General features: G+C 36.3%; 2 protein-coding genes across 5 annotated transcripts in view; one reads left to right on the top strand and one right to left on the bottom strand.

Moving 5' to 3' along the window:
- RNF20 (ring finger protein 20) overlaps nucleotides 1-23,587 on the top strand; it is a 27,334-nt gene extending 3,747 nt beyond the window's left edge. For 3 of the 4 annotated variants that reach the window (XM_017527774.2, XM_037738229.1, XM_037738228.1), the window contains exons 3-20: nucleotides 2,539-2,706; nucleotides 2,819-2,966; nucleotides 3,119-3,301; nucleotides 5,813-5,931; nucleotides 8,036-8,182; nucleotides 8,541-8,618; nucleotides 8,810-8,929; nucleotides 10,995-11,174; nucleotides 12,142-12,277; nucleotides 12,603-12,724; nucleotides 12,845-13,215; nucleotides 14,456-14,573; nucleotides 15,154-15,303; nucleotides 17,555-17,767; nucleotides 21,069-21,194; nucleotides 21,358-21,498; nucleotides 22,178-22,279; nucleotides 22,518-23,587. In XM_017527774.2, coding sequence (XP_017383263.1) covers nucleotides 2,539-2,706; nucleotides 2,819-2,966; nucleotides 3,119-3,301; nucleotides 5,813-5,931; nucleotides 8,036-8,182; nucleotides 8,541-8,618; nucleotides 8,810-8,929; nucleotides 10,995-11,174; nucleotides 12,142-12,277; nucleotides 12,603-12,724; nucleotides 12,845-13,215; nucleotides 14,456-14,573; nucleotides 15,154-15,303; nucleotides 17,555-17,767; nucleotides 21,069-21,194; nucleotides 21,358-21,498; nucleotides 22,178-22,279; nucleotides 22,518-22,694 — 2,799 coding nt within the window. In that variant the 3' untranslated portion in view covers nucleotides 22,695-23,587. The remainder of the gene's footprint in view (nucleotides 1-2,538; nucleotides 2,707-2,818; nucleotides 2,967-3,118; nucleotides 3,302-5,812; nucleotides 5,932-8,035; nucleotides 8,183-8,540; nucleotides 8,619-8,809; nucleotides 8,930-10,994; nucleotides 11,175-12,141; nucleotides 12,278-12,602; nucleotides 12,725-12,844; nucleotides 13,216-14,455; nucleotides 14,574-15,153; nucleotides 15,304-17,554; nucleotides 17,768-21,068; nucleotides 21,195-21,357; nucleotides 21,499-22,177; nucleotides 22,280-22,517) is intronic. The other variant, XR_001824992.1, reaches the window with a different exon arrangement.
- Nucleotides 23,345-23,991, bottom strand: part of LOC108303788 (RNA-binding motif protein, X-linked-like-2) — a 4,029-nt gene continuing 3,382 nt past the window's right edge. Inside the window, exon 2 of the mRNA XM_017527722.2 lies at nucleotides 23,345-23,436. Coding sequence (XP_017383211.1) covers nucleotides 23,345-23,436 — 92 coding nt within the window. The remainder of the gene's footprint in view (nucleotides 23,437-23,991) is intronic.

The raw sequence follows: 23,991 nt of genomic DNA, 5'->3' as shown, positions 1-23,991 counted from the left end.
AAGAGCGAAACTCCGTCTCAAAAAAAAAAAAAAAAAAAAAGGAGAGAGACTGGGTTCCCAGGAGCCCACTGAAGAAAGTATTTCAAGAAGGAGTTGATCAGGTGCTGCAGGTGTGTTCTCATTCAGGTTTCAGTTGGAACAAAGAGAGTAAAAAGAGGACTGAGATGTTGTATTTAATAATACAGAGTTCATTGGAGATACCACAACACCTACATTGGTGGATTAGTGGGGATGGCAACCTGTTTTCAGGGAGCTTAAGAGAATATGAGAGGAGAGGAATTAGGGAAAAGAGAGGAGAGACAATATTTTAAAGGAGTGTTGCTGTGAGGTAGATGACTGTATAGTGACTGATCATGGAATTTAAGTTCAGTACAGAAGGAAGTGAGAGAAGTGAAAGGTATAGGACCAGTGGATTGTAGATCCTGGAGAAGTTGAAGGATTTTTGGAGTAAGGAAACTGGAGAGAGTGAACTGGAAAAATAGTGGTAGTTGTGAAGAATGAGGTGTTTGAAATTGAGCTTATAGAGGATGTGTAGGGACAAGTAAGACTTAATGTGGGAGTTGGTGACCGAAGGAGGTAGAGGACAAGATCATTGGTGGGGAGGAGGTCAATGACTTGATGATCCAAGTATAGGAAAGATTATCTGTATGGGTTTTGAAGTCATTAAGGATGATGACAGGAAAAGTATTGGAGAGTGATAATAAGCTAGGTGCTAAATCTTGAGAAATGTGAGGAAACGAGGTAGGCATTTATGGATGAATTCAACAGAGCATGGTGGCAGGTAGTATGGGCTAATGGCATGAACTGCAGAGGTAGGTTTTAGGGAGGAAGGTGGGATAATTGCCTGGAAGTGGCAATAGAAAACAAGAGGATATTCATCTCTCCAGGGCTTCAAGGGGTGTAGAAGAGAAACAGCCACCACTGGAGAAGCCTGCAGGGAAAAAGTGTCCTCATCCAGGTTTCAGGTAGAGCAAGAAGGGAAAGGCAATGTTCAGAGAAGAGTTTGAAGATAGAGTTTATTAATAGTGTTAATAAACTGGTACAGTGTGGAAAATTGTTGACTACTTTGGCATATTAGGAATGTTTTAACTAAATGGAAAAGAGAAAAATGAAACCAAAATTGGTGCTGTAATAAACAATTCTTACTTAAAAATATTGATTTCTTTAATTCCTCAGAAAAGCAAGAATGTTTTTTCACATGCTGGTTCTTTGCTTGTTACATTCCTTCATCCCACCTCCCGCCAAAGCCTCCCTGGTTTGTCATAGGGAAGGAGCTGGAGAGAGAAAAATATTGAGAGGGATGTGAAATTACTAATGGAGTGAGGTTTTGTAGAGAGAGAAGAGAACAGGATCCTGAGCACAGCTGAGTTTTAAGAATGTGTGCATAATTATGTGAATGGGTCAAAGAGATGGGGAATTGAGGTGTTTCCTCTCTGATGGCTTCTATTTTTTCATTAAAATAGGAAATAAAGCCATCTGTTTAGTATGATATAAAAGGGGGCAGGGTTTGGTAGAGGTTGATGCTGCCTTGATGGAGAATGGGAGACAGCTCACTTGATAAAGAAACATTTCTGGACACATGATAAGATCTGTTTAGGTTCAGAATTCATTTTGTAAAGGCACTGGTTTCTGTGGTTTGATGAATTTCTCTAGAAGTCTCAGCATACTGGGTACAAGAATGGAATAGTCAGATATCTGGATTAATTCAGACTGGGGTTTGTTCACGAAGGTAGAATAAAAGGATTAAAGTCAGAGAACTGAGGAAGCTGTTAGGCAGGTGTTTGAAGGAATGTATTATATAGCATATGATTAAGATATGGAAGGTAGTGGAGATAGAAGGGGACCGAAAAGGAGAAAGAAAAGAACTTAACATTCTGGAGATCTAAATGAGGTAAAGGGATTGGTATATTGGGTTAAGGGCTTGAGATATCTGAAAGATGTGGTGTTATTCAGGGAATGGGAAGTTGAAATTTAAGATTTTAGATGTAGTACAGTTCCAGATAACGACAAAAGTCCAAGATGTGGCTTTTGAAATGCATGGCTGAAGCACAGTGGAGGAGATAATCGTTGGAGTGAAGGAACTTGAAATACTGATAGCCTAGATGCTGAGGATTAGATGGTTTGTCCACATGTATGTCGAAGTCACCAGATATATTGGCAGGAACTGGGATAGACAAGGATCCAGCTGCCGAAGTCTTTACTGAATGAAGTGTAGTGCTTTGGAGATAGATGACAGTATTGACTGGAGTTTAGGGTGCTCTAGCCTTAAAGTAGCATTGCTTTGTAGATGTTCATGTGACTAGAACAGCGAGATGTGTGTGGTTGAGGTTCTGGTTTATTTGTATGTGTTATTCTTTCCTCACATCATCACATACCTGTTATCTCTTCTGCTTCTACCTCTTATTTAATTACTTGTAAGATTTTAAAAAAGTCAATAACTTTATTTATAGGAAATAACTAATGAATTATTGTGACCTTGTTAATAGCTCGTTTTTCTAATTTCTTTGTGGAGACTAATAAGATTGGTTTACTGGGTAGGAGGAGCTAGATATTCGAACACTGCAAACCAAAAACCGCAAGCTGGCAGAAATGTTGGATCAGCGGCAGGCCATTGAAGATGAGCTTCGTGAGCACATTGAAAAACTGGAACGACGACAGGCCACTGATGATGCCTCTCTATTGATTGTCAACCGATACTGGAGTCAGGTAGCTAACTTGTTTATTTGCTCAGATTTTTATTTGACCAATTTAATTCTCCTTACTATTCATTTCCAAGGGGTCCTTTGTTTCTTCATAACTGTACTTACCTCTTCTCTAGTTTGATGAAAACATCCGTATCATCCTTAAACGTTATGATCTGGAGCAGGGCTTGGGAGACCTGCTCACAGAAAGAAAAGCTCTTGTTGTGCCTGAGCCAGAACCAGACTCTGATAGCAATCAGGAACGGAAAGATGACCGAGAGAGAGGCAAGTATTTATGATGGATTCTATCACGGCATGCTATCTGGGTTTTTGAAGTATTGCTTTGCTTGCTTTTCATTTGAGGAAAAGACAACGGATTTTGTTATTTCCAGTTTTAATTTTTGGGGGGGCTTCTTTTTTTCCCCCCGTGTCCTCAGGGGAAGGGCAAGAGCCAGCTTTCTCTTTCCTTGCTACTTTGGCCAGCAGTTCCAGTGAAGAGATGGAGTCTCAGTTGCAGGAACGTGTGGAGTCTTCCCGCCGAGCCGTGTCCCAGATTGTGACTGTCTATGATAAATTGCAAGAAAAAGTGGAACTTTTATCCCGGAAGCTAAACAGTGGAGGTGAGGCAAGAACCTGGAGGCCGGGAGTAGTAGAGGAGGAATAAGAACTCATTTTTGCATGCCAATTTGTAGTTTGCAAACTTACATATTTATTTTTATTTATTTATTTTTTAAGAGATAAGGTTTCAATCTGTCACCCAGGTCAGAGCACAGTGGCACCATCATAACCCATTGCATCCTTGAACTCAAGCATTCTTTCTGCCTCAGCTTCCGAGTAGCCATGACTATAGGCATGTACTACCACAGCTGGCTAATATTTAAAATTTTTTGTATAGAGGAAGTCTTGCTATGTTGCTCATGCTGATCTCAAATGGCCTTAAGAGATCCTCCCTCCTGGCCTCCCAAAGTGTTGGGATTACAAGCATGAACCACTGTGCCTGGGCTACCTATTTATTTTTAATTACATTTCTTAAAATTCTAACCTTCAATATTACTGGTTAGAATATCTTCACTATGGCATATTAATCTTTTATCAATACTTTTCATTTTGAGCTACGTGGATAGTCCTTTAATAAACAGAGGAGCCGGTCGCGGTGGCTTACGCCTGTAATCCCAGCACTGTGGGAGGCCGAGGCGGGTGGATCACGAGGTCAAGAGATCGAGACCATCCTGGTCAACGTGGTGAAACCCCGTCTCTACTAAAAATACAAAAATTAGCTGGGCGTGGTGGCGCATACCTGTAGTCCCATCTACTGGGGAGGCTGAGGCAGGAGAGTTGCTTGAACCCAGGGGGCGGAGGTTGCGGTGAGCCAAGATTGCGCCATTGCACGCCAGCCTGGGTAACAAGAGCGAAACTCCGTTACAAAAAAAAATAAAAATAAAAATAAATAAACGGAGGAAAGATTTTATCAGCTCCATACTGGTACACTCTATTAATGACAGTTTTGTAAATAGCAGAATTAATTTTATTGAATAAACAACTCTGATATCTGGATATTTTTATAGTGTATGTAGGCTATTGGTTTATAATGACAATACTTTATTTTAAATATTAACAATTATTTAATAATTTCTTATTAGATACTGCATTTTGACTTGAAATAGTTCATTTTTACTTGACTTTTATTTTTCATTATCTCTAATGTTTTTAGAAACACTTGGTGCAGGTTTTAGAGTTGACAGATGATCTGTACGGTTAAAAGGATGATAGGAAAATATTCTATGGATAAAAGAATGTCTATTTGAAATAAAATAGTTATTTGGAGTAATTGTGTTATTCAGAGTTAATGCAAAAATTTATATTTGTACAGTAAAGTATTTGTGTAGCTAGGTTACATCTTTACTCATTTGTGACATAAATAACTTTCTCAAATGCAAATAAATGCCTTGATTTCATGTTTTCAATAATAATCATGCTCTAATTATAATATCTTAATTTCCATGCTTATTATTATAAAGTTTAACCTTTCATTTCTGAAGGTAATTGAGTGTAATGCAGGTTGAATCATAGGATGAGCATGTACGTATTCTGTAATTTTGCTGTTGAGGGTAATTGGGCTAAATTGTCAACATAATTAAGCAGCTTGTAGAAGACCTGTGAAAATTTGGCCAAGGGTTTCTTTTGCTTTACCATTAGATTATGTATTCTGTATTTTATTATAAGCAAAACAGATATTTGTTTAAAAATATACAAGTCTGAAATACAAATTAGTAGACTACAAATGTTCCCCCATTCTCACTTTTCAAAGCTAACTATTCTAAACAATGTGTTTTTTGTTCTCTTAGACTTTTCATATTTTTGTATTCGTTTATTTTATCTACTTGCATGTTCCTAGCTAAACTGTGTCTTGACATAGGGGTTTGGCTCACCCTTCTTTGTTTCTCTAGTTTCTAGTATTGTATCTGGCATCAGATTATGAATCAGAATCACCTTTGGAGTTTTCTGAGCATAATTCTTTTTGGCTCTGCCCATGGAGGTTCTCAGTGAGAAGGTGTGAGATAGGTCCTAGGGAAACATCTATTTTAAAAGTTCTACAGATGATTCTGATGGGCAATCCTAGATTAAGAACCATGAAAAACCCCGCATGACCAACCTGTTCTCTATTGATACTAAGAGTAATGCCAAGAGGTAATATGAGAGAACATGTTTTTCTTCCTGATAACTCCCTCTGATGGGTGGCATATATCCTGAGAGTATCTGGTTGCATTTAATAACATTTGGATTTCAGCTATAATATTTGCAACTCTAATTTTATTAACTTGGTGTAATAAGTTCTATAAGAATTTACCTACCTGCTTTGTAAATAGTAGTGTACATTTTGGTTTTTGAGCTTCAGAAGTGCCCCTAACATAGTATTTCAGAATATATGATATGAGAATATGTGATAAGAGCATATGATTCTTGCTTTGTTATTCAGGCTGGTCTCGAATGCCTGGCCTCAAGTGATCAGCCTGCCTTGGCTTCCCAAGGTGCTAGGATTACAGCGTGAGCTGCTATACCTGGCCAAGGATACACAGTTTTAGAATTTGACACTATAGATGCTAAATTAAAGTATAGTTCTTCTTCCCCAGATAATCTGATAGTGGAGGAAGCAGTGCAGGAGCTGAATTCTTTCCTTGCACAGGAGAATATGAGGCTACAGGAATTGACAGATCTTCTTCAGGAAAAGCATCGCACCATGTCTCAGGAGGTACTTAACCAGAAAGGAGAGATGGCTATGTCTAGTGGGCTGTGGCAGACATTGACTTAGAATTCTGAGCACCTCAAAGGTTACCTTACTCTAGAAGGCCTATCATAGAGGGTTTTGCAAAACACAACACAACTCCAAACCTCCAAATAATTAATTACCCAAAATATAAAAGACTATAATGTTATTGAGGAATGACATGGTAGAAATTCAACAGAGAATGAGGAAGTAGAAACTACTGTATTGATGATGTCCTAGGAATTTGAGAAATGTGAATTTTCAGCCTAAACTTGGGCACAAATAATCCCATGATTAAACTATGCCAAGATTTGGGCATTTATTTATTTACACAAAATGATCAAGATAAAGTGATGATAGGCCTTATATGACTTTTCTGATACTACTGATTATCATTTTGATTTAGTTCAAAAGATATTCTACTGGAATTCTACCTACCTTAGTTTGGCCACTGAATTCTCATGTTAATGATTTAGTAGTTACCATTTACTTAGTGCCTAGCATTTAAGCACTTTCTGAATATTATCTGTATTGGCAAAACAGCTACATTTTATTGCCAAAGAAACAAATTCAAAGAGGTCAGTGATTATTCTGAGGGCACAGAGCTAGAAAGTGCTTGAGCTGTGTTGTGACTGTGGGTCAGTTTGACTTCAAAGCTCTTGCTCTTCATATGCCTTTGTTTATGAAACTCCAGTGGGCTGGTTGCATGAATGTCATCTGGGGAATTAATTCATATGGATTCTCCCAAACCTTCAAAGGGGTTAGAATGTAGCAGCCCTTATAAAATAAATTGGAATCTAGTAAGAAAATAGAATACTTTCGTCATGTTTTAAGGCATTGTCTAGGTGCTACCAAGATGAAGAGGTCTTCCTTTTCTAGCCCTTTGACAAAGCTCAGACAGTATTACGAACCTGGAGGGCAGTTGTTTGCTAAATTGTGTGAGGTCTAAGTTGGCCCTCATAGCTGGCTGTTGATGCTTCCTGTCAGGTGAGTTAGTGGTCCACTGGAATACCTGCAGGTTGTCTCTCCATCATGGTAGTCTCAGGATGGTTGGGATTTTTACATGTTGGCTGACTTCTTCCAGTGAGCATCCCAAGATCACCAGGTAGAACCTACGTGGCCTTTCTGATACAGCCTCAAAATTATGTAGTGCCATTTCCACTGGGTCTCTAAAGTTGACCCAGATTCAAGAGGAGGGGACAAAGATCCCACCTCTTGATGGGAGGACTGTCAAAGAATTTTTGTTGTCCCTTGTTTTAAAACCTAGCACAATGGGTATATATAGATTAATGTGAACATGTAACAGCTTAGTAGTTAAAATACTAAATAGTGTTAGCTTGTGTATAGCTCCTAAATAAACAGAGTATCTGAGTCTAGATTGTGGTATAATCTATACTGTATAGTATCTGACTCTAGATTGCTCTGGGATGAGCTTGAAAAACAGTTTGAAAGTTTTCCTTTTGTCCTATATGAATTACCTTTTGTGGTAATGTGGAAAGAGAAATTTGGGAGTAAAAAATTTTTTTTTTTTTTTGAAAAAATATTTATCTTCTAAAATATCTTTCTAACAGGGAAGAGCTTGAAAAAGAGTATGGAAATTTTCCCTTTGTTCTATATAGATTACTTTTGGTAGGAATGTGGAGAGAGAAATTTGGGGGTGAAAATGGTTTTCTTGAAAAAATATTTGTCTTTTAAAATGCTTAACAAAGTGAAAGATACTATCTTTTGTCTTAAAAAATACAAAATTTTTCAGTTTGTGGTCTGTCCAGGGATATGGTGCTTTTCAGAGGTAGAAAAATTATTGAATCTTAGATGGTCTTTTCTTTGTGTGAGAGTTCTTATAGACTTTAGACTTAATGTGTTCATGATTACAACTGACCCAGAATTCTTGGAAGAAGCCATGATTTCATTTTATAATCATGCATTGGGAAGAGGGTGAAGCATCTTCTATTTGCATCTTTTCTATAATTACACATAAGCAAGGGTTAATATTGTGAAATTTGGAACTTAAGCTAGTGATGTTAGGCAGTCCTTTTCTAACTTGGCCTGTTTTGCTATATGTTTCTGAATGTCTGTCTTTGGGATGTAGTTCTCCAAGTTGCAGAGTAAAGTGGAGACAGCTGAATCACGAGTGTCTGTCCTGGAGTCCATGATTGATGACCTGCAGTGGGATATTGACAAAATTCGAAAGAGGGAACAGCGACTCAACCGACATTTAGCAGAGGTCCTAGAACGGGTCAGTGCTGTTTTATGGCTTGGAGACTCGAATCATTTTAAGGAGTGTTCTCAGGAAGACTGACCTTGGGGTGTGGTACTTGAGGAAAAAAACTCATCCTTTAAAAGTACGTCCTTTGAAATTACATTGGTTATCGGTTGAATGTTGGGGAAAAGATACAAAGGTTTAATTATGCAGGATTAATAAGTTCTGGCGATGTGTAGTGTGGTGACTATAATTAATACTGTATTGTGTACAAGAGTAGATCTTAAATGTTCTTGCCACACACAAAAAGGTAGCTGTCAGGTGATGGATTTGTTGATCAGCTAGAGTATGGTAATATTTTACAGTGTATATGTATATTTTGTCTTCTTTGTAGGTGAATTCGAAAGGTTATAAGGTGTATGGAGCGGGGAGCAGTCTCTATGGCGGCACAATCACTATCAATGCCCGGAAGGTAAAGTCAGTGACTCAGGACATGGTTTTGGACCTTATGTCAGCATTTGCGCTTATGTACTTAGGATTGTGTTCACAAGTGACATCATGGGGTTTTGCTGGAAGGGCAGATCAGTGAAGATAGGAAGCTTAGAAATGGAAATGATTTAAGAAGACTCCTTATTTATTCTCTATTTTTCTACTTTTCTCCAGTTTGAGGAAATGAATGCAGAGCTTGAGGAGAACAAAGAGTTGGCTCAGAACCGTCTATGTGAGCTGGAGAAACTTCGGCAAGACTTTGAGGAGGTCACCACACAAAATGAAAAGCTGAAGGTAGGAACGTATCCGTGAAGAGCAGAAAATCAGACATTTTGCTTATCAACTCACGTATACACATAGTTGTGAATCTGCATATTTATGAGGGATAAGAAAAATGTAGACAAAATCCAACATCCTTTCATGATGAAACTTTTAACAAATTAGGGGTAGAAGAAATGTACCTCAACATAATAAATGCATATAAAACAAGCCCACAGCCAACATTATATCCAATGGTGAAAAGTTGACAGCTTTTCCTTTAATATCAGGAACAGGATAAAGATAACCACTCATATTACTTTTGTCCTAGCCAGAGTAATTGGGCAAGGACAAGAAATAAAGGCCTCTCAAGCAGAAAGGAGGAGGTAAAGTTGTTTCTGTTTATAGATGACATGATTTTATGTATAGAAAACCTTATAGGCACCACCAAAAAACTGCTAGAACTATAAATGAATTCAATAAAGTTGCAGGTTAAAAAAATCAACCTATGAAAATAGTTGTGTTTTTATATACCAACAACAAACTATACAAAAAAGAAACTAGGGAAACAATTCCATTTACAATAGCATTAAAAAAATTGTGAATAACCTTAATCAGGGTGACGAAAGATCTGTACACTGAATGGATAAAGAAATGTGGTATGTGTGTGTGTATGTCCAACAGCATGGGTATGCGTAGAGGACATTATGCTAACTGAAATAAATGGAGCACGGAAAGGCAAATACTGCATGATCTCACATGTGGGTTCTAAAAAAGTCAAACTCATGGAAGCAGAGTGTAGAACGGTGGTTACCAGGGTTGGGAAAATGGGGAGATGTTGAGGGAAAAGGCACAAAGTTTTAGTTATGCAAAATGAGTAAGTTCTGGAGATGTGTAGCATGGTGACTATAATTAATACTGTTTTGTGTACTTGAAATAGGCTAAGAGTAGATCTTCAGTGTTCTTGCCACACACAAAAAGGTAACTGTGAGGTGATTGATTTCTTGATTAGCTGGAATGTGGTGATCATTTCACAGTGTTTGTGTATAGCAAGACATCACACTGTATACCTTAAATATGTGTATTTTTAATTGGTTGATTATGCCTTAATAAAGCTAGGTGAAACAAAAAATGTAAGTTTTGTTGATATAGTTACTTCTTTACTTGCATATTTACTTATTATATGTACCCTACCTTATACTGAAAGGGATTTAAAGCAATGTACAAAGACTAAATCAAGGTGCTCTAATGTAGAAGTTGATGAGAAAAATGAGAAGTAGGATAAACTAGGGTGAGGATCTAAAAATGCATTAAAAAAAAGTGGGACTTATATACAAGATGTTTGCAAGGGGCATGTATATACTTTGGGAGGGAGGCCATTCACATGTCAGTACTTGTGGCTTCACAGATTTGGCTGTGCAGTTTCTTGCTACCAAAACAGAGAAAGAAACATGATCGGTGATCCCATTGGTCTTCAAACCTCCCCAGAAGAATTTTCTTCTTAGATTCTTGGGAGAAGAAAAGAGATTCCGGAAGTCTTTTCTTCACTCCTCTTTCAGTCATAGTTACCTCTATTTTATAATTTGTTTGTAGATTAAATGATATGAATAAAGATATTTGAACTGAAAAATAAAAAACAAAACAAAAACAACCTAAGTTAAATCAGTTAAAAGTGTTTGAGTAATTAAAGCGGATAGTTGCTTAGGAGAGGCATAACTATTTTTGATATCCTGTAAATTTTTTTTTTCTCTGTTACTGTTATTAAAGAGAACAGGTTAGTGACTGGGGTTCTCAGCTATGTTTTTAAAATAAGCATCCTGACAAATTTCACTCTTCTAGTGGCTCAGTTGACACAGAATGTAAAACACATATCAAAAGAATTCTAGGAGGAAAGAATACAGTGTATCCAGGTACCGTCTCCTAGTTTAATTTTGGGGTAGACTTTATATACCTAGAACAATGGGTAGATAGACTTCATAATCTTTTAAAATTGTCTCACTTGTGTAGGACACAGTGAGTTCAAAATGTTACTTCCTGTCCAGCCTCTGTGGCACATGCTAGATTCTGCTTCTGACTTTGCTTTGCTTTGGACTCTCCTAAGGTGGAATTGCGGAGTGCAGTGGAAGAAGTCGTTAAGGAAACTCCAGAATATCGCTGCATGCAGTCACAGTTCTCTGTCCTGTATAATGAGAGCCTACAGTTGAAAGCACACTTGGATGAGGCTCGAACCCTGCTTCAAGGCACCAGGGGAACCCACCAGCACCAGGTTGAGGTCATTGAGGTAACAGCCTTGCCTTGTCTTCTGTATATAAGCTTTCCTGCCTCCTAAATTTTACAATTTTAATCCTTCATGTGCATTTAACCTCCATTCATTCAGCTTTCATTCATAAAGTGGCTGTGGCTCTTTACTCTGGTAGGTATTAGGCATATAAAGATGAGACAACAGAATTCCTGACCTCACAGATCTTGTAGTCTGCAGTAGTGGGAAAACAGTATTCATTAGAATGCAATGTGGTACAATGGAAGCATAGCTAAAAGATGTGATAGATGAGAACAGAGCGTCTGATTTGACTATGGAAACTCCCTGGTTCCACTTGAGAAAGCAAAGTATGAATGTTAAGGATAAATACAAGTTTACTGGTAGTTAAAATAGGAGAAGGGGAATTCTCAGCTTGAAAACAGCATATATAAAAGTATGAGAGAGCATAATAAATAGTTTAATATGACTAGAGCTTATGTGTATGAGAGAAAATAGTGAGCAGAAGCTGCAAAATTACTTACATGCCATTATGGCATATAATGGCACCAGTAGATGATTTTTTTTTAGAGACAGTAACTTTTATTCATATATTAATTTCTGTATGTTCCATCATTTTTAGGGTCATGGTTATAGTAGTTGGTCTTTTAATATACACCTGACAAATGAATTGAATACTATTTTATATATGTTTATATACTGTTTTATAGTTTAGTTCTCCAACTAAATTGTAATATTCTCAGAATTGGGGGTCATTTTCTTTATTTTTTTCAATATCCTGTCAGTTTCCAAATTAGTCTTTTGTGGATCTCTGGTGTTCATTAAGTATAGATTGAACTAGAGATTTTCAGAGTAATCCATTATTTTCTTGATATATATATATTTCCTTTTAGAGTCTTACAGTTCAAATTTAGGAGACAGAATAATAGAATATGATGTTATTTCTATGCTTTAATAAGAATTTTTTATTGGTTCCTTTATCTGTGTGTAGCGAGATGAGGTTAGTCTTCATAAGAAGCTGAGGACTGAAGTAATTCAGCTAGAAGATACATTGGCCCAGGTCCGCAAGGAGTATGAAATGCTGAGGATAGAATTTGAGCAGACCCTTGCTGCCAATGAACAAGCAGGTATAGTGATTCTCACTCCAAGCTGTAGTTTGCTGTAAATACCTACCTTGAAAGATATAACAGACCCCAGGGTTTGTTAATGCTAACTTCAACTCAGAAGTCCTAAAGTACCTTAAATCAAATCCTCTAATTTATTTTGGTTCACAGCCTGGGTGTTTGTTTTTCAACTCAAGTTGACCAGTTTTGTTTTCATCTTCTGAGAAGGAATCTTTCTTCTGATAATTTTCCCTGATGCTCAGTGTCCCCTGATGTATTCTGCACTTTCTCTCCTTGTGCCGTTGCCCTTACCACAGTTCCTCATAACATTGCTATTCCTGTATTTAAGGCCCTATAAACCGGGAGATGCGCCACCTCATCAGTAGCCTCCAAAATCACAATCACCAGCTGAAAGGAGAGGTGCTGAGATACAAGCGGAAATTGAGAGAAGCCCAGTCTGACCTGAACAAGGTAACTAGAAGAAATAGAATAAATATTATTTGCTATCAGTGTTGTAAGGCTGTTTTTGAATGAGTTGGGCAATGTGGTTATGGTAAGAGATGTGCGTCTTTCTTTTCTTTGTTCTTCCAGACACGTCTGCGTAGTGGTAGTGCCCTCCTCCAGTCCCAGTCTAGTACTGAGGACCCTAAGGATGAGCCTGCAGAGCTAAAACCAGATTCTGAGGACCTATCTTCCCAGTCCTCAGCTTCAAAGGCATCTCAGGAGGATGCCAATGAAATCAAGTCTAAACGTGATGAGGAAGAGCGAGAACGAGAAAGGAGGGAGAAAGAGAGGGAACGAGAAAGAGAACGGGAGAAGGAGAAGGAGAGAGAACGAGAGAAGCAGAAGCTAAAAGAGTCAGAAAAAGAGAGAGATCCTGCTAAAGATAAAGAGAAAGGCAAACATGATGATGGAAGGAAAAAGGAAGCAGAAATTATCAAACAATTGAAGATTGAACTCAAGTAAGTCATATTTAGAGTAGCAGTTTCTGTCTGAAAAGATAAGATTAAGACATCATGCATGAAATGTTTGATTGATGGCATGACTTATCTGATTATTGTAATATTTTAGATTGTACAGTTAATTTGACTTCAAATCTTACTCAAGTGCACAGCCAAAATGGCCTGCGTGGCTATTATGTACTTTGGTTCAGTGATCAAGTATCAGTAAACTGATGATTGTAGCCTTTTTTTATGAATCCAAATTAAGGAAAAGGATGTCGTGATTGAGGTAACATTCCTGAGAATTACTGGAAATTAATTACTGCTCTTCATTGGATTTGGGCAGATTGCTGGTATTAATTGTAATTCAAGTGATACTAAGTGGAGTATTTATATATCACTGTAACTTGGACAATATGCCTGGCAGTTAACTGGTTTGTTAATATGCCAGATCTTATTTTTAGGAGATTGACTCCTGTAGACATTTAAGCACTAAGATAGATCTTTAACTCGGTGAATTTTTCTGTGTCATAACCTTACACGTTGGCCCTTTTCCTCCTGTATAATCAATAACTTCTCTGGTAGAACGGCTTACTTCTTGCTCCTTATTTTCTGTGATTGACTCTTTGTTGATGTTTGGATTTGAGGGACCACTGTGTTCAAAATGCTTGAACTCCTTTGGTATATATATAAGTGTAGTAAAGCGGTTCAGTAATTTAATAAGAGATGAAGTTTGTTTTCAGCTGATGGTTAATCATCCAGCTGTCAATTCTAGGATTAACAATATATCTCAGACTTGCAAATTTTTCCCTTTTTTTTTTTTACTACCTCTTGATCTCTTTAAGGCAATTTTTTTTTTTTTTTTTTTTTTTTTCTGGTGTGGTATCAGAATCATCTGAGTGACTTGTTTAAATACATTTTTGGACTCAATCCCCAGACCTACTGAATCTCAGTTATTCAGGGTTGGGAGCCACAGAAGTTTGCTTGTATAACAAGTGCACAAATGTTTGTTTTATAACTGTGTTAGAGGATTTTGTCTGAAGGGAGAAATGATTCATTTTTATACGGCTTACTTTTCTGTACTTTCTAAGCATATCCAAAAGTCTTGTGATAGTCTGTGCAAAATTTTATCTTTTAGGTGTGATATGAAATGTAAAATGAAACTGTTTTAAAATATTCTGCTCAATTCACAATTCCCTTGCTCTGATGACCTTTACTTTCTCATTTCATTGTTCCCCTCCCTCTACTACCCCTGTCATAGGAAGGCACAAGAGAGCCAAAAGGAGATGAAACTATTGCTAGATATGTACCGCTCTGCCCCAAAGGAACAGAGAGACAAAGTTCAGCTGATGGCAGCTGAGAAGAAGTCTAAGGCAGAGGTATTCTGGTCTGCTATTACCTGTACTTCTGGTTAAAATCCTCATTTGTGAGATTTTCCTTCATACTTGCTAAGGATATAATTTCTTTCTTTATCTTTAAAATTGGTGTTTAAATGCAACATTTTCTGCCTTTTCAAAGACCATCTAAAGTAGAGATTTTAAAACTCTCCATAGGATGGTAAAATATATCTGAATTGCTGGGATTATGAGTAGGGTTTTCAAATTATTTATTCCCTGTTTTTCCTATGTTATTCATTGCTACATTTTTCTGATTACTTTTGGGAGGAATGTCTTGTGCTCTTAAAATTTTGAGTCCTGAAAAAAGGGATGAGTACCACTATTCTAAAGAAAGGTACATGTGCACTTCTCAAAAATGTTGCTCATAGAGGCATGTCATAGTGGAATGGAGTGACATTAAAACAGACATTGTTATGTGATGTTTTAGTATATTATTAATCTTGTTCCATATTCTGTAAAGACCTTTTTGGTATTATGGACCCCCCATCTTTGTACAGTATTAATTGATTTTTAAAAATGTATTATAACTTTTTATTTTTGTGTGATTCCTTTCCCCCTGCAGTTGGAAGATCTAAGGCAAAGACTCAAGGATCTAGAAGATAAAGAGAAGAAAGAGAACAAGAAAATGGCTGACGAGGATGCCTTAAGGAAGATCCGGGCAGTGGAGGAGCAGATAGAATACCTGCAGAAGAAGCTAGCCATGGCCAAGCAGGTAGACACACTTTCTTTATTTAATGGACTTTTGGAATAAATGTTACTTGACAATAAGTTACTGCCAGTGAAATTTGCTTTTGTATTTTCGTCTTTTTTTGATTGTTAATTTGTGTTTTTTTCTTTGTGTGTGTGTAATTCTTACCTTCAAGTCTTTCATCTTTCTGTTATTTTGTTTTGTGTATTTGTGAGGCAGGAAATTGACTTTTATTTAAATGGATAGCTGGTTTGTTCAGACATGTACTGAAGATCTAGTCTTTCTCTGCTGATTTAGAATTAAGGGTTATAGTGAATGTAAAATGAAAAATAACATGTAAGATTTTAATATACATTATGATTACAAATATATGAAACTAAGAAAACTACTCTTATAGATATATATTATTATGTATTTCTATGTAGTACCTATACTACACAGAAAAACTATGCTCATAAATATATGTGATTTATGTATAATAAGGATATAATATATTAACCAGTATAATAATATATTGATTAAGCAGTATGTTAACTATGGCTATTTTGGGGTCATAGAACTTTAGAGATTGTTCTCCTCATAATGAATATATGTTTCTTTATTTTTAAATCCCAGTGAATTTTTATTAACATTCAATAATAAAGATACTGAAAATGCTTGGAAAAACCATATATATGTTCTCTGTTAGTACACCTTCATTGTTTCTAAGCAATAGCAGAATGACAGTGAGATGGAGTAGGTTTAATGGTAAGTTGGTTATGAAGTGACTTGAAAAGAAGAACTTCATTAGATCCTAAACACATTCCTTTTGTTAAAAAGTATAATTTTGACTTTTCTTAAATCTGGTAATTGCCACTTTTTTCTTTCCCTCTCTTAAGATAATTATCAGGAAATTGTACTATTAAAGATTCTAAAACAAGTAAAAAGACATTGTGTTCTTGTATGGGATGACTATCTTGAAAATATTAAGTCTTTCTATGTTTATGTATTAATGTAATGTGATCTCATAAAAGTGCTGTTTTAAAATTTTGCTTTTGTTTATTTTGGTACTAGACAAACTGGTTTTAAAGTACATACGGAAAAGTAAATGAGTAACGAGAAATTAAAAAGAACAGCACTGGGGACTCTTCCATATGTTAAAACATAAAAGTTTCTGTAGGCAAAATAGCTTGAGATTGCTAGACAGTCTATTAGAACTGAATAGAAACTTGAGAAATAGATGAAAGTACACAGGATATTTATTATATGCTAAATATATAGTTTTAAATCCATGGAGAAAAGAAAAACTGTGACAAGTGATGGGACAAAAGTAAAAAATATAGCATTAGAAAGCAGTTAGATACATATTTGAACACTCTACATTAGGATGATTTCCAAATGGATCATAGATACAGTATTTTTAAAAAATGCATCCATCAAAAAGTTAGAAGAAAATCATTAAATTCCTTTATAATGTGGTATGGAGACCTTTCTATGAATAAAAGGCTAGAAAACATGAAAGAAAGATGCATAATTTTGAGTTATTTTTTAAAATGATGCAAAACTTCTACATTGCAAAAACAAAACAAAACGAAACAAAACAAAACAAAACAAATATTGTTAGCAAAGCCAAAAGATTAAATGACAAAAAGTAAAAAATACTTTTAACTCTTATTACAAAAAAGGCTTATCTGATTACAAANAAAAAAAAAAAAAAAAAAAAAACCCTCTAAAATAGGCAGAAAAAACTCAAAAATCCAATGGAAGAATAGGCAAAAGAAATGAATAGGTTATAGAAAAGAATACAAGTGGTCTTAATTATATGAAAAGATCCTCAGTCTCACTTATAATGAGATAGATATAAATTAAAGCTATTATTAGATACCAATCTTCACCTATCAGATTGTTAACGAGGCTTTGGATGTTTGCATCTGCTGGAAATCCTGTAGATTCAGTATTTTAATTGTAGAAAAGCATGAGAAAATGTGAGAGGTTATGATGGAAGTACTATTAACCAACTGCTGCTTGATCCGTTTGCCTAGATTAAGGTAAATATAAGTAGCTGCTTTAACTGACATTGAGTACAGATCAACTAATAATTGTCAGACCAACAATTGGTGCCAGTGACTTCAGATAATAGAGCTTCCGTATGCCTAGTGACAAAATACAGCTTCTTAAAACTCGGTCACTGAATTAATTTATATCTAAATGAATAGTAGGAAAGTTTAGTTTCCTGTGCTCATCCATTGAAGTTGGAAGATTCTTCTAAAATGAAATCTCTTCCTCCTTCCTTTAGGAAGAAGAAGCACTCCTTTCTGAGATGGATGTCACAGGCCAGGCCTTTGAAGACATGCAGGAACAAAATATCCGTTTGATGCAGCAGTTGCGGGAGAAGGATGATGCAAATTTCAAGCTCATGTCAGAGCGTATCAAGTCCAATCAGATCCATAAGTTGCTTAAAGAGGAGAAGGAGGAGCTGGCAGACCAGGTTTTGACTCTGAAGACTCAGGTAATTAGAATGAGTAGAGCTTGCTATTCTGTTGAAGTAGGGTTGTTGAAGACGATACAAGTTAAAGAATGATTATTGTGTTTTTTTTGTGATTGGAAAAAAACTTGGAAACTACATGTTCATCATTAGGGTATTGGTAAATAAATTATACATCCCTACTGTTATTCCTACAAAATAGTGCAGTGTAGCTGTCAAAACAAATAGGATCTTCTAGGGAAACATGTCTAAAATAGTCAAGTGACTTGTTTTGTTACCCTTTTTGCATTAAAGTGTATATTTACTTGTGTGCCTGTACTGTGTATTTAAAATACTTCTTGAAGGCTGCATGAGAAACTGTTAGAATTGTTACCTCTGGATATTGGGATGAGTTGTGGGTAAGGTTAGGAGGTATGTGTGATTTTACTTTTTTAAAATTTCCATAGGTTTTGGGGAACAGGGGGTGTTTGGTTACATGAATAAGTTCTTTAGTGGTGATACCAAGATTTTGGTACACCCATCACCCAAGCAGTGTGTATCGTTCCCAATGTGTAGTCTTTTTTCCCTCACCTCCCTCTGCCAAGTCCCTGATGTTTACTGTATCATTCTTACACCTTTTCGTCCTCATAGCTTAGCTCCTACTTATGAGTGAGGACATACAGTATTTGGTTTTCCATTCCTGAGTTACTTTACTTAAAATAATGGTCTCCAATTCCATCCAGATTGCTATGAATATCATTATTTTGTTCCTTTTTATGGCTGAGTAGTATTTCATTGTTTATGTGTGTGTATATATATATATATATATATATATATATATATCACAATTTTCTTTATCCACTTGATTGATGAATATTTGGGCTGGTACCATATTTTTGCAATTACAAATTGTGCTGCTATAAACGTGCATGTGCAGGTATCTTTTTCATATAATGACTTTTCCTCTGGGTAGATACCTGGAAGTGGGATTGCTGAATCAACTATTAGATCTACTTTTAGTTCTTTAGGGAATATCCATACTGCTTTCCATAGTGATTGTACTAGTTTACATTCCTACCAGCAGTGTACAGTTGTTCCCTTTCGACCACATCCATGCCAACATCTATTATTTTTTTATTATGGCCATTCCCACATAGTGAGGTGATACTGCATTGTGGTTTTGATTTATGTTTCCCTGTTAATTAGTGATGTTGAACATTTTTCTTATGTTTGTTGGCCATTTGTATATCCTCTTTTGAGAATTGTATATTCATGTCCTTAGCCATCTTTTTGGTGGGTTTTTTTATTTTGTTATTGCTGATTTGTTTGAGTTTCTTGTAGATTCTGGATATTAGTCTTTTGTTGGATGTACAGATTACAGAGGTTTTTCTCCCACTCTCTGGGTTGTCTGTTTACTCTGCTGATTATTTCTTTTGCTGTGCCGAAGGTTTTTTATTTAATTAAGTCTCATCTGTTTATCTTTGTTTCTGTTACATTTGCTTTTGGGTTCCTGGTCATGAAGTCTTTGCCTAAGCCAATGTCTAGAAAGGTTTTTCCAATGCTATCTTCTAGAATTCTTATGGTTTCAGGTCTTAGATTTAAGTCTTTGATTCATCTTGAGCTGATTTTGTACAGGGTGAGAGATGAGGATCAAGTTCCATTTTTCTACATGTGGCTTGCCAATTATCCCAGCACCATTTGTTGAATAGGGTGTCCCTTCCCACTTTATGTTTTTGTTTGCTTTATCAAAGATCAGTTGATTATATGTATTTGGCTTTATTTCTGGGTTTTAAATTCTGTTCCTTTGATTTATGTGCCTATTTTTATACCCGTACCTTGCTGTTTTCATGAGTATGGCTTTATAGTATACTTTGAAGTTGGGTAATGTGATGCCTCCAGATTTGGTCATTTTGCTTAGTCTTGCATTGTCTATATGTGCTCTTTCTTGGTTCCATTTGGATTTTAGGATTTTTTTTTTCTAGTTCTGTGAAGAATGATGGTGGTATTTTGATGGGAATTGCATTGAATTGGTAGATTGCTTTTGGCAGTATGGTCATTTTCACAATATTGATTCTACCTATCCATGAGAATGGTATGTGTTTCCATTTGTTTTTGTCATCTGTGATTTCTTTCAGCAGTGTTTTGTAGTTTTCCTTGGCAAGGTCTTTCACGTTCTTGGTTAAATATACTCCTAAGTATTTTATCTTATTTTTTGTAGCTATTGTAAAAGGGATTGAGTTCTTGATATGATTCTCAGCTTGGTTGCTATGGTGTGTAGCAGAGCCCTGATTTGTGTACATTAATTTTGTATACTGAAGCTTTGCTGAATTCATTTACCAGTTCTTTAGAGTCTTTAGAGTTTTCTTGGTATATGATCATGTGATCAGCAAACAGTGACAGTTTGACTTCCTCATTACCAATTTGGATGCCTTTTATTTCTTTCTCTTGTCTGATTGCTCTGGTAGGACTTTCAGTACTGTGTTGAATGGAAGTGGTGAGAATGGCATCTGTGTTTTGTTCCAGTTCTCAGGGGGAATGCTTTCAACTTTTCTGTGTTCAGTATAATGTTGGCTGTGGGATTGTCATAGCTGGCTTTTATTATCTTAAGGTATGTCCCTTCCATGCCAATTTTCCTGAGGGTTTTAATCATAAAAGGATGCTGGATTTTGTCAAATACTTTTTCTGCGTCTATTGAGATGATCGTTTGATTTTAAATTATGTTTATGTGGTGTATCACATTTATTGACTTGGGGATATCAAACCACCCCACTGCATCCCTGGTATGAGACCCACTTGATCATGGTGGATTATCTTTCTGATATGCTTTTTGAAGGTGGCATGAGAAACTGTTAGAATGGTTACCTTCACATATTGAGATGATTTGTGGGTGAGGTTAGGAGGTGGGTGTGTGTGATTTTACTTTTTACACTTTAATATTGTTTGAGTCTACTTTGTGCATTAATTTCAAAAAAAGACTCCTTTAGGATGTCTAGCCATTCTGAAGTGCTCTTCAACTTTTATTTGAGTTCTAATTTATATGTTATAATATGAGTTGCCAGGTTTTGAGCATTAGCATGTGATATTCTCTATTTTTGGCAATTTGGAAAAGAATCTTTTCAGTCATTTTTCAGACTCTTATTTGAATCTTCCACAATATTTCATATTAAAAGTATACCTTCCAGTTATCATAGTCTTGATGTATTTTGAAGGGTTCATGGGCAAAATCAGTAATAGTCTGAGATTTCTAACATATCGTATTTTGTGGGTTTATAGATTAACAGAATAGTTTTTTTTTTTTGTGTGTGTGTGTGTGTGTGTGTGTTAAAATCTGATTTTCTGTTCAAAGGTTGATGCCCAGCTACAGGTAGTAAGGAAACTGGAAGAGAAGGAGCATCTGTTACAGAACAACATTGGCACAGGGGAGAAAGAGCTGGGTCTTAGGACCCAAGCCTTAGAGATGAATAAACGCAAGGTATGATTGATTAATCAAATGATGGTTAGTCTTAGAGGAACAAATAAGGATAACACTGTTGAAATTATAAGTTCACTTTATTCCTTCAACTTGGGCTAACATTTTGCCTCACTGGGAATAAGATGTGATACAATGGTGTTACTTAATTGTACATCCCACATAGGCAATGGAGGCAGCCCAGCTTGCAGATGACCTCAAAGCACAACTAGAGTTGGCTCAGAAGAAGCTACATGATTTTCAAGATGAGATTGTGGAGAACAGTGTTACCAAAGAAAAGGACATGTTCAATTTCAAACGAGCCCAGGTAAAGCAGTTGTCTTTTCTTGTCACCTTTTAGATGTTTTCTGAGGTCCCAAGTGACCCATATGAAAGAATCATTAGTCCAGTATATGTCATTTCCTTCTAGACTTGAGGGAGTTTGTTGAGGGAAGAGAGTAAGTCTGTTTTCTTCACTGCCATATCCCCAGACCCTGTTATGGTGCCTTGCACCTAGAAGGCACAAAATAAATAGTTGTTAAATTAATGAATTGGTAAATTGGTAAGGAAGTAGCAGCATAGCAGCAGTAGAGTATTTTAAAGATCTCCTATAAGTTCTCTATTTTTGTCAGGCCAGCCGTTTCTCATGATGTCTTTCGGTCCTTATCCATAAATCTCAATTATTTTAAACCAGTCTACCTTCAGCTTAAAACTAGTTACCATAAAACAAAGTGGGGTATCCTCTAAACTCTTAGATGTGTGCTTGCAGGACTGAATTGGTAATAGTTAGATGCATCTCTAATTTGAGGATATGATTATGATTGCCTGTTGTGAAACAAGAAAATATCTTGCCATTTGCAATTCTTCACATTTCTACAAGATAATTGGACATGAAAAGCCAGAAAGTTCTTTCTTTCCACAATAGAGAACTCAAGTTAGAACTACTATTTTTCTCAAAAATGGCAAATTTGGGTAGTGTGTCTAATGGGTATGCTGTCCTACCGCAGGAGGACATCTCTAGACTTCGCAGGAAGCTGGAGACCACAAAGAAACCAGACAATGTACCCAAGTGTGATGAGATTCTGATGGAAGAGATTAAGGATTACAAGGTTAGAAAAAAATGCCTCAGTGATTTGCTTTTTAGCAAGGCTTTAAGTGGCTTAATAGACTGGAAGAATAAACACTGAACTTTACGTGATGGTAACCAGAGAATGGTTTATTTTGGGGGTGGTGGTGATGCTCTTTTTTAGTGCCTTGTGGGTTTTCTTGTTGGTTATGTACTATATGAGAGCCATTTGAATCGTAAACTTTCAAGGTTGCTCAGACTCTGACATCTTCTCCTTTTAGGCACGCCTGACTTGTCCGTGCTGTAACATGCGTAAAAAGGATGCTGTTCTTACTAAGTGTTTTCACGTCTTCTGCTTTGAGTGTGTGAAGACACGCTATGACACCCGCCAGCGCAAATGTCCCAAGTGTAATGCTGCTTTTGGTGCCAATGATTTTCATCGCATCTATATTGGTTGATCCAAGTCAAGAGAAGAAGAGGAGCTGGCTAAACAGGCACTTACTCATTAACCACCAAACGTCTACCTCTTTTCTTCTTGACTGTCACTTGTAGGACAGTTTTATCAGTCAACTGCCTTTCCGCTACAGACTGCTTCCAGGCTCTCTTCTTAAACAGCTGGGTGATGTTAGCAGAAAGGACTGGTAAATACAAGCCTTGGGTTTCAGAATGAATTAGAAACAAACAACTCTTACTGTCTTCCCTCCCAGCTTTGTTTATTTCCTGCTTTCTTTTTCCAGCCTACTGTATAATCTTGGATTGTCCATTCCTTCTGAGTTAATCAAGTCGGTATTTTTGGTATGAAAAAGGGAACAAACGTGGAGACATGGCTATTTTTGGGGAGTGATATTTTTAAAAATAAGTTGTGTGGGACATAAAGTTTTCTTCATTTGTGTAGCAAACTTTTTGTGAATGTGGATTACAAAATGGTGTAATTGTGCTCCTCTTCCCTGGGTGGTTTGCAGCCCTAATGAAATTATGTCCAGGATGATTCATTTCGCATTTACTAGCAGAGTAACTTGTAAGATCAGCTAGCTTTCTTGTTAGAGTTATTTAAGTTTTGAATGCTCTGCTACTTCAAGTCTTTAAATTTCTTGAGGCCGGAATAATTTTAAATAATATCACCCTTTGTCTTCTGATGAAATAAAGATTGAAGAGGGTAGGGGAACAGGACTGAGCTGGTGAAGAAATCTTCTGGGTATTCTGGGAATTTGATACAGAGAGAACTTGGTAAGCTATGAATTACTCATCTCCTTTTTATAGGGGTTGTTGTGATCCCAGAAAATTCTGTGTATAATGTTTCTGTAGGACTTTATACTCCACAAGTTTGAATTAAAGCAGGATTCAGTTTGCATTTTGCGTTTACGGTTTTTCTTTGAAAATTTTGTCTTTGTTATTATGAGATGATTTTATACCTGCAGTTCTAGAATTGAACTCTCTTGCATGGAAATAATCAGCTTAGATCAAGAGGTTGGCCTTATTTAGAGTATTTAGATCTTTGATTAATTGAAGCACTTTTTTCCTGGTTCTTTTATTGAGTCTCTTCTATGGAGAAATTATATCTAAAAGATTAATTTATTTGACTACTCAGTTATCTTTCGTAGTTCACTATGCAGGGTAAGAGACTATAATTTGTTTTTGTTTTTTGGGGAGCATAGTGCTGCTTCTAGCTTCAGGGTGAAAGTTCTTGCATTATGTGTGTGTGTGGTTTTTTTTTTTTTTTTTTTTTTTTTTTTGGGTTTTTTTTTTTTTTTTTTT

The sequence above is a fragment of the Cebus imitator genome, unplaced genomic scaffold (genome assembly GCF_001604975.1).
Source record: "Cebus imitator isolate Cc_AM_T3 unplaced genomic scaffold, Cebus_imitator-1.0 Scaffold51, whole genome shotgun sequence".
Taxonomy (NCBI): domain Eukaryota; kingdom Metazoa; phylum Chordata; class Mammalia; order Primates; family Cebidae; genus Cebus; species Cebus imitator.
The sequence above is the reverse complement of the archived record's forward strand: the minus strand, read 5'-3'. Positions and strand labels throughout refer to the sequence as shown.